Below are 13,170 nucleotides of genomic sequence, written 5' to 3' on the forward strand. Positions count from 1 at the left end.
ATTTTTACATACTTGATTTTTGTACACCATTCTATTTAGAAACTACATTTATATACAATTTTATTTATATCTGTTTATATCATATTTTCTACTCTTTTTAACTTGTATACTTTGATGACGATTTATTGGTACATAAGGACGGATGAGGTATGACCTCATCCATCCTTATGCCATAAAACACTAAATAAACAAACAATCATCATCAAATTCCTCTTATGTATCTTCAGTTGGTGTACAAGATACTGTGATAACACTTTTGATTAAGTTACATTACTATTAACATACTATCAGTGATTTTATTCAAAATTTATTTGCCATATGTTTGGACTTTGGTATTGTCAAATCTTATATCCGGATCTTCCTCTGGGTTCTTTTTCTGCCATTTTAGCATTAGATATTGGTTTTATTAACCTTTCCCTCTCCCATTCTGTGACCATACCACCTTACATTAACTCTTCTCACATTTTCTCGAACATTAACAATGTCAAGTTCTTTATTAGTATCTTCAATATGATGCTGCTATTGATGCCGTCTGTTTCCATTACATTTTTTTCAAAACCTACATCTGCTGTCTCCAGTTCTTTATTTTTGATTTATTTTTTGCTTCATTTTTAACACATCTGTCAGATAAGTTAAAATGGGTTTGGATATTGTCTTGTATACTTCTGGTTTAGTCTTGAGCTAGCTTCTCATTTATTCCAATAAATTTATTCAACTGTTACCTTATCATACCAGCTTTGCTTGCTCTTTTATTTGATGTGCCATTTTGCAAAAAATTGTATCTATATATCTGAAATATTCGTGTTCTGTAGGTTCTACACTGAAAATGAAGTTGATGTTTCCCCTCTTCCTACTGAATTACTGATTTTCATGCCATATTTGATATAACAGTTATTCGGTTTTATTTAAAAAATCCTGAAAATTTATTCTGGATTCATTTAGGAGTATAACATTATCCATATAAAGTAAAGAGCTCAGATTGGGTTTAATGCTACTTCCCTTCATATGGTATAGATGAATAACAGAGGAGGCAACATTCCTCATTCTCCTGAATTTGCATCAAACCATCTTCATATATCTCCTTCAACACTAACTGATTAACTGCCTATGTGTGCAACTTACATATGGAGTATGTGTCTCTGTATAATGTCCACTTTACACCAATAATTGTAGCATTTTGAACAGCTTCACCTTTGGCACCTTGTCATATGCCTTTTCCAGATCTGCAAAACATAAATATGGATCCTTATTATATTCCCATTATTTCTCAACTGTTTCTCTTAAAGTGAAGATGCAATCATGGATGCATATCAATACTACAAATATTGATATGCATTCCCAATTGGATTCTTCTTGAATATTTTCTACCACTGTTCTGTCACTTCTAGTTTCATTTAACAGTGTTTCAGATAATTAAACATCCAGAATATTTTTATCCACATGCCACCTTTTTCATTTTTTATTTCTTTTCAGTACTCTTCTCTTAATTTCCAAGGCTTTCTTTTTTTCAATAGCCTTCAGAACACTTTTCCACCTTAATGATGAAGGTGAGTTATCCGATCTCATTCAGAGGTAGCAGGATTTTTTCTCCTAGAAACTCAGGTTTTTCATCCTGCATACAGACAAAAAGGTGGTAGTGGGCAGTTGATGGCATTCTGTGTATTTTGTACAAATGGTGGAAATGGGGGTGTTGTCGAGTGCCTTCCTTGATAAGTCCTTGGACTCCTTCGAGGTATCACATAATGATAACATTTATTATTATCTTCTATATTCTTAACATAGTCTTTGTGTGACTGACTTCTCTTTAGCTTCTTTTACATATTGCTTTGTTTTCATATTTTCTCTCTGTACTCTCTTGGGGCATCTGCTCACTTATTTTCTGAGAAGTTTCAGTATGCTTTCTTCTTTCCTAGGACTGCCTCTTTAACTTCTTGAGTTGAACATGAGTTTGGATTTTTTCTATCTGTGCAAACAATATAATCTAAATGAACATGAAGATATCACTGTCAGCAGTTATCATAGTCAATTTTTTCCTGTTTTTGCATCTTTTCTCCATTCAAATTGGTGTACATCATTATGTTGGAACATAATGTTAGTGAATAGTCCATATCCCTAACAGTCAAGGTATTCTAAAAAATAAAACATTATTGAGACTGGTGTGATGTTTTAAAAAAAAAAAAGTTATCTTTGCATTGCGGTTATATCAGTATATTTTAAAAAGTGGAAAGTCTTAAAACTGAAACAAAATTCACCTTGGTTTACAATAGCAGACTGTACTTTGCCATCAGCCAAAACCTTATTGCATGGATATCATCTTAGATACATGAATTACTGCAGGTAGCCTTTGCTGTGCATTAAAAAAAAATAATAAATAAATAAATAAATGCAATTGTAGTTAATGATGCAGTCATAAACATTAATTTTTTTTAATTGTTTACAATATATATGTATATGTTTATAATTATTAACTGACTTAAACACCAAGAAAAAATATAAGAGATTTAATAAGGTTTCACTACTAGTGTCATCGGAAATGCTAACTTCGTCAGGTGAATACAGTACCAGGGAGTAAACAATATCTTAAAAAACATTGTACTTTAACAAACACAAGAGTTCAGAACAAGTAGTAGTTGTGTTTGAAATGGAGTCCGAGCGTTAGTTCTGGCGTGAAGCACTTTGCATGTGAATGATATCACAAGTATGCCAAAACTGGATTACAGCGCTATGTGAATCGGGTAGGCTATAACTGAGATTGCTGTTTAGATGGGCAGGGTCGAGACATGTATCTTTGGATTCCAAGATACATGTCTCTAATTCATTGGAGCATTTATGGATGTTTGAAGTTAAGTTCCAGTATATTTGATGTTGTCATCCTTCAACATTGGTATTGGCAGAGAATAAAATGTGGCTGGGTAGGGCACTATCACAAGTTCTGTTGTAAGAGATGTCACGGTAATGTTCTTCTAGGTGGAGAGAGAGAGAGAGATGGACTTTTCTGCCTGGCCATAATATGGTTTGCTGCAACTGTAAATGATTTTGTATACTCCTGGGAACTGAAGAAGGTTGTGTTTTACTTTAGGTTGACTGAGGCAAGATCGGAGTTTTTGCATGCATTTTTAACATGATTATTATGATGGTTGATAATTAATTGCAGAGACTACCAAAATTTAAAATTTCTGATTTGTACATTTCTTACAACAGAACCCATGCTAGTGCCCTATCCAGCCATGTTGGATAGAGCACTAGCACGAGTTCTGTTGTAAGAAATGTATTGGCTGATTAAATTTGATTTGTGTACTATATTCGTCGTCATCTTCCTATCCAGGCTCTAGGCCACGTGGCCTGTTCTTACATTAATGTAAAGATCAAACAACAATGGACCAAGGAATGATCCCAGTGGTACACCACTAGTTACCTTAATTCTGTCTGAATTAAACACAAATTTTTTGTAAATTTTTTTTAATTAATGGTAACAAAAATTGCATATTGTCACATCTTGTAGTTCAACAATCTTGCTTGTAACCAAATGTGCATGCATAGAGTTGTATACAAAAACATTTTATTTATTTATCTGTAATTGTTTTAGCCCTCCTACCCCCTGTCCATGGGAGGGATGCAGTAGAAAGTTGGCCACCAAAGTTGGTCTGTATAATCATCTTAGAATGCACCGTGGGGAAACTGATTTCAAGTGTCAAGTATGCAACAAAGGTAAATTTATTTTTATAATATATCATTAATTTAAAAATTCTTGTTATTATATTCATTAAAAGTGCTATATTTTAATTGTTAACAACAAGATAGAACAAGATAATTTATTCTATGCTTTCTTTCAGTCAGAAAGTAAAATATCCTTTAACATTTTTGTGCCCATTGTTGCTGTTATCCATTAAATGTACTACTACGGATAGGTGTCAGCAGATATTGCACTTGAAATATTCAGTATGCTAGCATTTGTTGTGTGTCCTGTTCTGTTATAAAATGACATTGTGAGAGCATATAATAAAAGCTAGTTTTTTTTTTTTTTTTTTTTTTTTTTTTTTTTTTTTTGTAATTTATCATGCCAGTTATAATATTTTTAATAACTTATAATATAATAATATTTATAATAATAATGGTGAAAGGGAATTACCATTTTCTGGAGTGTACTAAATATTATGATAACTCAGTAGTTATGGATGGCAATTGCTTATGTGTGATCGACTATTAATTTTCTTTAAGTGCCTAAACTATGTCATCTCATCTATATCTGGGTTTTTCTGTGAACATTTTTTACTCTTATTTTTGCTTCATACACATCTTATATCTGCTGTTATAATTAAATGACTGTCTTAGATGAGCCCATGACCTATACCATCTTAGATAACCTGTGACTTAACCATATCATATAGGCTCTGCTTACACATTCTTGAATATTAATAATGTCAGAATCTTCACTAATGTCTTCAATTTTTTGTTATCACTGATATTTGCTATCCATTTCCCCTAATTTTTCTTAAATTTCTCATATCTGTAAGCTCCAGTCTTTGATCAGATTTCTTGGCTGATTCTCAGACCCACTGAAACTGTTTTGAACACTTTCTTATGTACTGCAAAGATGGTGTTTTGGCTGATTTCTCTCTTGTTCCTTTATATATATATATATATATATACACACACACATACATACATTTTTTTTTCATATATCAGTCATTGAACTGTGTGTGCGTGCATGTGTACATACGTACGTACTGCAATACCCTTCTTCACCCTTGCTGGCCTAACCATTCAGGACTGCCCATCTTGCTCAAGTAGTGAAAAAACTAGGATACACACATATTACACAGGACTTGACAAATACACTTGCTCACTTGCTGCTGGTGAGAAGCATCTGACTGGATAAAATTATATATATATATATATACTGTATTTTTCAATAGATAACACGAGTTATCTACACAAAAAAGTCTGAATTCGTTAAAAATGAACATGCACGATATACATTTGAAAGGTATGAGAGGTAAATCAAATGTAATAACAAAACTAGAAAGAAGTATGGTATTACTTAATATTTATTGAACATTACACTATTCAAATCCAAAAAAATTCTTCATCAGACTCAATATTGAAAGAATCAATTGCATTAAAAATTTCGTTTAGTATTTCTTCAGCTTCATAATCATTGTCACCGGACACCACTGCATTCCCTTGTGCTTTAATGAAACCATTTCTAACACAGTTTTCACTTACAGCAGCCCAGCTTTCTACAATCCATGTAACTATATCTTTATATGACATTCTTTTCATCTGCCCTGTTTTGTTATATTCATGGATGCCATTCATCATCATCCAGTCTTCCCACTTAGTCCGCAAATTGTCTTTGAATGGTTTATTTACTGTGAGATCAAGGAGTTGGAGTCTTTTTTTTTGTTAAACTACCTGGAATGACAGTCAATTTGGAATACTTACAATTGTTTTAACTTCTGCTGTCCTGTGTGCCCTACACGAATCCGACACTAACAAAGATTTTGGGTTGAAAAATGCCATTTTTCTCTTTCACCACACATTCTCCAACCAAAATTTCATAAACTCGGAATTTATCCAACCTTTATCATTAGCAGTAACAATAACATCTTTGGAATCGCAACCTTTTGGAACAGTCTTTCTTTTGAAAATCACCATCGGTGGCAGTTTGGAACCATCTGCAGTTATGCAGAGAACCACAGTAAATTAGACCTTTCGTGCCCTGGTGTAGCAACTGAAACCTCTTTTGCTCCCTTCAGATTCACAGTCCTAGAACTAGGCATGTCAAAACTTGCAGGAACCTCATTCATATTCCCAAAGTGACAAGCATCAACCCTAGTTGGTGCTTGCGCGTTATCTATACATCAAAAGGAGTGATGAAAATGTTGGGGTACGTGTTATATATTAGGTGTGCGTTATCTATCGAAAAATACGGTAATTTTATCCAGTCAGATGCTTCTCACCATCAGCAAGTGAACAAGTGTATTTGTCAAGCCCTGTGTGTGTGTGTGTGTGTGTGTGTGTGTGTGTGTGTGTGTGTGTGTGTGTGTGTGTGTGTGTGTGTTTAAATATTTATATTTAAAAAAAAAAAAAAAAAGATTAAATGACTGAAAGCCAAGAGTAAAAAATACTATTTATTTAATTAGATTACACAACTAGTTTTGTCTTCATAGAAGACTTCTTCTGTGCATAACAAGAGGGACCAACCAACAAAAGAATTGCAAAAGAACAAAGAATCTATACATTAAAGCATTAGCATATTAACATTTGAAGCTGTTCTGTGTATCTCCTCGTTGTTGGGCGTAAGCATACGTTCAACATCTCATGAACACCAACATTGGATGGCAGCACAACGGCAGTCTGAAAGATTATAGCTAAGATTGGTGTTGAGATGTATTTGATTGAAAATGATTTCTTTGGATTCCAATTCTTCTTTCCAGTTCATCATAGCATTAAAGATATTTTCAGATTCAGATTTGTCCCATAAGACTGGATGAATTAGGTTTTCTTCATTAGCTTCAGCAGAATTCAGGACATGGTTCAACAGAGCTCTGGTTCTGCTGTATATGACATCTCTTTTATGTTCTTCAAGACATAATTTGATGGATTTTCCCGTCTGGCCAAAATAAGGTTTCTAACTATTGCAGTTGCAAGAAATTCTATCGCTTCATCCTTTAATCCCTCAATTATATGGATTACCAAAAATTCATAAAGAAAATACTCCACTAAGACCAATTGTAGAAGGCATTGATTCACCTACTTATAAACTCTCAACCTCTTCTTTTGTCAAAAATTCTGTTGATTTTGTTTCAAGTGTCAAAAACATAAATATTCAAAAAGAAGAAATTATGGCTAGTTTTGGTGTTGTTTTCCCTGTTCACAAATGTACCTACAGAAGAAGTTCTTATTCTGTTAAAAGATAAATTATCAAAAGAAGTTATTTCTTTGTTAACCCATTGTGTTAATTCTGGCTGTTTCCAGTTTAAAGACATATTTACAAACAAAATTCTGGTTTAGCCATGGGTAATCTGTTATTGTACATACTGGCAAATCTATATTTGGAATCTTTTGAAGAAATCTCCTCCTTTTCTTTGAAACCAAGATTGTGGAAAAGCTATATCAATGACATCTTCTTAATATGGAGCCACAGTCCTGAGTCTCTAAAGAATTTCCTTGACTGCCTCAACAGTCAACCCCTAAAAATCCAATTTACTGCAGAATTAGAGATTGATGACTCTCTTCTGTTCCTGGATGTCAAACTCGCTCATATTTCTGATAAATTAAAAATCTCTATTTACAGGAAACCAATTCACACCAGTAGATATCTCCATGCAGAGTCCATTCACTATCCACCTCAAAAACTTGGTATTATCTCTATGCTAAGCAAATGTGCTCGTTCACTCCTGTGTGAAGAAGAAGAAGAAGATATTAATAAAGAACTTCAGTTTCTTCTTACAACCTTTCAACAAAATGGTTATTCGAAACAAGTTAATAAGTTACTTTTTATTCCATCTCCTCACCATATTGAAGACAGAAATAGTGAAAAAGACTACGTATCCCTACCATATATCAATTCCATTTGGCCAAAGTTCTTAAAAAATACAACACCCGGACTTCTTTTACTCCTCTTCTGAAACTCCGTTCCTTGCTCAGTAGGCTCAAACAAACACATAACAACCTGAAATATTCCGGCATTTACTGAATTTGGTGCAACTGCAATAAACCTTATTTTGGCCATGTGGAAAAATCCATCAAATTACGTTTAAAAACAAAAAAAAAACATCACATATGGCAGAACCAGAGCTACTGCTCTATCGAACCATGTCCTGAATTTTGCTGACGCTAATGAAGAAAACTTCATTCATCCAGTCTTATGGGACAAATCTGAAAATATCTTTCGATACTGTGATGAACTGCAAAGAAGAATTGTGGAATCCAAAGAAATCGTTCTCAATCAAATACATCTCAACATCAACCTCAGCCATAATCTCTCAGACTGTCATTGCACACGCCGAACAATGAGGAGATACACTAACACTTTAATGTATAGATTTTGTCAAAATAGCATCATATCATCATCAAGTCTGTTCATTGTTTAGATTATATTTAGTCATTCAAACATATAATTAAAATGAAATATATATTGATCTTTAATTGATCATGATTTATAAACATCTAATACCAACAAGTTTTGCCGACGAGGCTGTCCAGCTTCTTCAGGGCTTATAACAGTAAGAGAAACTCAAAGTGGCTAGTACAGAAAAAATGGAGTAATACTATCATATAAATTAAACATTAAAACAGAACACGTAATATTACACGTATGGAGTGTGTTGTGTTAGTCACTGTTATGGGAGCACGTTCTGTAGTTTTTAGTGAAATTAAATTCTGGCAGACTGAGTAGTCTTATTAAGGTTTTCCATATGTCATCTATTATCATTCCCTGGTTTCTGTTAAGATTTTCTCCAGAACGGACTACAACGGAAATCTTCTAGGTAAGGCATGGAGCTGCTATCCCAATCAATGGTTGGTTAGTAATCACAAAATGATGGGCTAGACCTGAGTTGTCTCTTCTGTTGTTATTAACATCTCCTATATGTTTTTGATTTCGTGGCTTCTCTACTTCTATCCTATGTAGTTTAGACTACAAGCACATGGGATGTTGTACACTTCAGCATGTTTGAAAAAGGCATTAATGTCTTTTGGCGATCTTAAAACGTGACAGACAGTCTTGACCAGTTTGAACGCAACTCTGATGTTGAAAGGTTTAAAAAGTTTTGCAATCTTTTCGGACACTGAACCTGCATAAGGAATAACTATGGATGAACTGTATTGAGTGATGGTAGGATGTGGTTGCTGTAGGGGATTTCTATGAAGAACCTTGTTGATTAAATTCCTTGGATAGTCATTTTTTATTAATGTCACTCAGTCTGACAGAATTTAATTTCACTCAAAACTACAGAATGTGCTCTCATAACAGTGACTAACACAATACGCTTCATGCGTGTAATGTTACACGCGTTCTGCTTTAATGTTTAATTTATACGATAGTGTTACTCCATTTTCTCTGTACTAGCCACTTTGAGTTTCTCTTACCATTATAAGTGCTGAAGAAGCCGGGCAGCCCTGTCGGCAAAACTTGTTGAGATGTTTATAAATCATGGTCAATTAAATATCAATATATATTTTTTGTTGACAAATTAGTTCATTCAGTTTTTCAGAGTGGAATGAAACACATTTTATTTAATATATATAATACATACTAGTCATTTATATATTTGACCCTCTTTATCAATGACCACCTGCCGTCTGTCCACCATCTTCAACTGATCCAGGTGTCTTTTGACATCCTCCTCATTAGCGAAGGTTTTCCCATTCAGAGAATTCTGTAACGATCGGAATAAGTGGTAATTGAAAGGTGCCTGGTATGGAGGATGCGGCAAAACATTCCATTCAGGATGTAACAATTTACTCCAGGTTGTTAACAATGTGTGGGGTCTGGCGTTGTCGTGGTGAAAGACCACTCCTTTCCGATTTGCCAATTCAGGATGTTTTGTGCTAATTGCACGGGCCAGTCGTGTTGACTGTGAGCAATAGACAGTTGAATCACTCGTTCTGCCTGACGGCAACACCTCGTAGCAGACAACACCTTTAGAATCCCACCACACAGAGAGAGAAAGAGCATGATCTTTTTTAGGTGCAATCTCACTTTCGAGGGTGTTTGCGGTGGTTCGCTCTTGTGCCCCCCATGATCTTTTACGTACCATACCATGTACGTATAAAAATGGGTCATGTACGATACCACATTATTGTACACGACCCATTTTTCATCTCCCGTAATCATCTGCTTCAAAAATGTGGGGTTTCTTGGCAACGTTGCAGTGAATCACAGATGGATATGCGAGCAGTCATATTGGTCTCAGTCACTTCATGCGGCACCCAAACATTGAGTTTTGAAACATATCCCAGTTTGTGCAAATGACTTTCAATGCTTGTATGGGATATGATCAGTACTGCAGCAATCTCCCGCACTGTTTGTGACTGATTTTTGTCAACGATATCCTTCACAACACTCGAATCAACCTCGGTCAGGTGCAAGGCGCATCACTGATGTCGAAATCTCCAGAATGGAATTTGGCAAACCACTTTTTGGCATACACGTTCTTTTAAGGCACCATCCTCATATACGCTTCATATTTTTTTATGGCCTCCGCAGCTCATTTGCCTTTTTTGAAATAACAAAGCAAAATATGCCAGTAGTGTACGTTATTTCCTTCCATTTCTAAAAATGTTACACACACGCAACTGAAATAGGCCGAAGGAAAATTCATTGAAAGGTTATGTGAAATGTCGCCTTTCAACTGCACAATAGCGTTGCACGGTAGCACAACAATAGCGACAGATGAAGTGGTGTAAACTTGTACTAACTCATAAACCGAATGAACTTATTTGCCAACCCAATATTTCATTTTAATTATATGTTTGAATGACCAAATATAATCTAAACAATGAACAGACTCGATGATGATATGATGATATGAAAAAAAAATGTATATTTTGAGAAACTCAAATGTAAAAAAGCTAGACTTCTAAACCATATAGATTTTGTGTTCTTTTGCAATTTTTTTGTTGGTTGTTCCCTCTTGTTGTGTAATCTTTTTTAAAAAATGTCTCTCAGCCAAGTAAATTCATTATGCCATATATATATATATATATATATATATTTATATATATATATATATATATTGTATTTAATTTAAAAAAAAAAACTAAACAAAATATTTTTTTACAAAAAAACACAGATGCAACTCTACTAATCACTTGATGAAACTCCTATTAACTTACTGGGACATACCATTAAAGAAATGAGAAATTCTCTGAAGAGTACATTTTTGTTGTGGCTAATAAGGTTTTGCATTGTTGAGCCATGTATGAATGTGTGTGTGTGTGTGTGTGTGTGTGTGTAGAGAGAGATAAAATCTCAATAATTTATCTCAAGATTATTATGCATTATATAAATTTGGTTGGTTTCTGTGTTAAGTGAAGTATATATATGAATATCAAGTGATATTTGTTTTATGGTTGGTTTGACCATGGTACATTATCTACAAAAACATCAACATCAAAACAAAAATGAAAGCAATTATTGCAATCAGTAGTTTCCTTTCGCTTGATGAAACTCTTATTGACTTACTAGTACATATTGAAGAAATGAGAGGCTCTTGGGTGAGTACTTTTTTTGTGTGTGTGTATGTGTGTGGCGAGTAAGGGGTCGACAAATGCATAATTTGTCAACCCCTGTATGCATGTATATATAATGTGTGTGTGTGTGTGTGTGTAGAGAGATAAAATCTTTAGAATATTATGCATTATATAAATGGATTGGTTTTTGTACCAAGTGATACATATATGAATATCTAGTGATATTTGTTTCATGGTTGGTTATACCAGGATACCTCATCATCTACAAAAACATCAAAAGAAAATGAATTATTGCAATCAGTGATTTCCTTCCACCCATTAGCCCTTTTCACTCGTTCCCATTTTCCTTTTTACCCATTAGCCCTTTTTCATTCCTAAACTACCCATCATCCTGAGTCTTTTTTACTATCCTGTTTTGCAGGCTACCCTCACCATAATCAAATGCCCTGCCATTGTGTTTGTCATGCAGTGCAACCCATGAAAATCTGGAAATGGGGAACTTAATAATCTTCCACTAGTTGGCTCCTGCTTCAGCAAGATGAGCAGTCCTGGATGGCCAGAACAGAATCAGTTGACTAGTGAGCTTGCCTGCAAAGGTATTGCAGTAAGCATCCTTCCCCATAGTTGGAACAGGGCATAAAGCTATACCACCACAACTGTAGTTGTGGTGGTATAGCATCTGGGGTAGCCCTGGCTCTCCACTATCGAGTGCATTCATTGCTTGCAGAAGAGTGGGCATCCATGTGTGGCTCAGTTGTACTACAGAGCTCTGCCCCCCCCCCCCCCCCAAAAAAAAAAAAATAATAATAAAATAACTGAGCATTAAATTCTTCATTCCCAAATTTTTTTGGGACCTGATTCGTGGGGATAGTCACATCATCCTTACATTTGATACACCTGAACCTCCAACATCTGTAAAAGCAGGATACCTCAACTGTCCTATTAGGCTGAATTCCTAATCCACTGAGATGCTTCAAATGTCAGAAATATGAGCATTCCAAAACTACCCATCATGGCTCTATCACCTGCAGTCTCACTCCAAAAATAATGCCATTCGTTGAGAACTGGCTTGTCAAGAAAATTATCAAAAGGATATCACTGAAACATAAACCACCAGACATCTGCATAGAAAAAATGAATATATATGTGTCCACCAAAAGTAAACTAAACTCACAAAATGATCCCAATACATCAGATGATGGATTTAAATTTCTCCAGTAGAAAGGATGGAGACTGTCTGTCCATACTTTCCTAATCAGTAGACAAATATAAGCTTGATAAAGGTAATCCCTTAACATCTTGGGAACTGGGCAAGTCTACAAAACCAAAACAATAGAAAAATTTTTGCAGTGTAACTGTCAAGACTTGCCAAAATATTGTTGATGTCAAGGCTTTGCTGCAGAAACAGAAACCTTTCTTTTGTCTGCAGGAAACATATTTAAATCACTGCTGTTCATAAGGACAGAACTGGAGATGGTCATATCCATGGTAGAGAGTAGCTATCCTAGTGGGGAATCATACTCCTTTCCATCATGTCCAGCTTAGCACTGCTCTAGGATTAGTAGCAGTTTGTCTATATGTGGGATTTCTTATTACATTATGTTCCATTTATTTACTACCAGGTTCTAGGTTAAATGAAATTGATCTTGATAAGCTTAGTTTGCAAATCTAAGAGTTCCAGCATTTCTTATGGGTGCTGGAGCTCAGGACACTACATCCTGTGGGGGGTAGTGCCAACATAAATGGATGAGATCATAAATAGCATATGCTTGACAAAATGAATTCTTACTTCTGAATGATAGACCTAATATTTCTTCAATATGACTATCCACTCACATTCTGAAATATCTTAATATCTGCTCCCTTGCCATTTTTCCACTGCTCGTGTGGGGATGTCAAACAGAACATATACACTGAAAGTGCCATCGAATTAGGGATAGATACCTAGTAACGTGTTGGACCCTCCCC

The 13,170-nt window shown here is 34.8% G+C and overlaps 1 protein-coding gene across 1 annotated transcript in view; it reads left to right on the forward strand.

Annotated features, from left to right (window-relative positions):
* Positions 1-13,170, forward strand: part of LOC150105496 (uncharacterized) — a 280,173-nt gene that overhangs the window by 235,160 nt on the left and 31,843 nt on the right. Inside the window, exon 16 of the mRNA XM_090394206.1 lies at positions 3,587-3,708. Within this exon, the coding sequence (XP_090250332.1) occupies positions 3,587-3,708 (122 nt within the window). The remainder of the gene's footprint in view (positions 1-3,586; positions 3,709-13,170) is intronic.

Source organism: Typopeltis vanoorti, chromosome 6 (genome assembly GCF_054136105.1).
Source record: "Typopeltis vanoorti isolate ZY-2024b chromosome 6, IOZ_Tvanoo_1.0, whole genome shotgun sequence".
NCBI classification, from domain to species: Eukaryota; Metazoa; Arthropoda; class Arachnida; order Uropygi; family Thelyphonidae; genus Typopeltis; species Typopeltis vanoorti.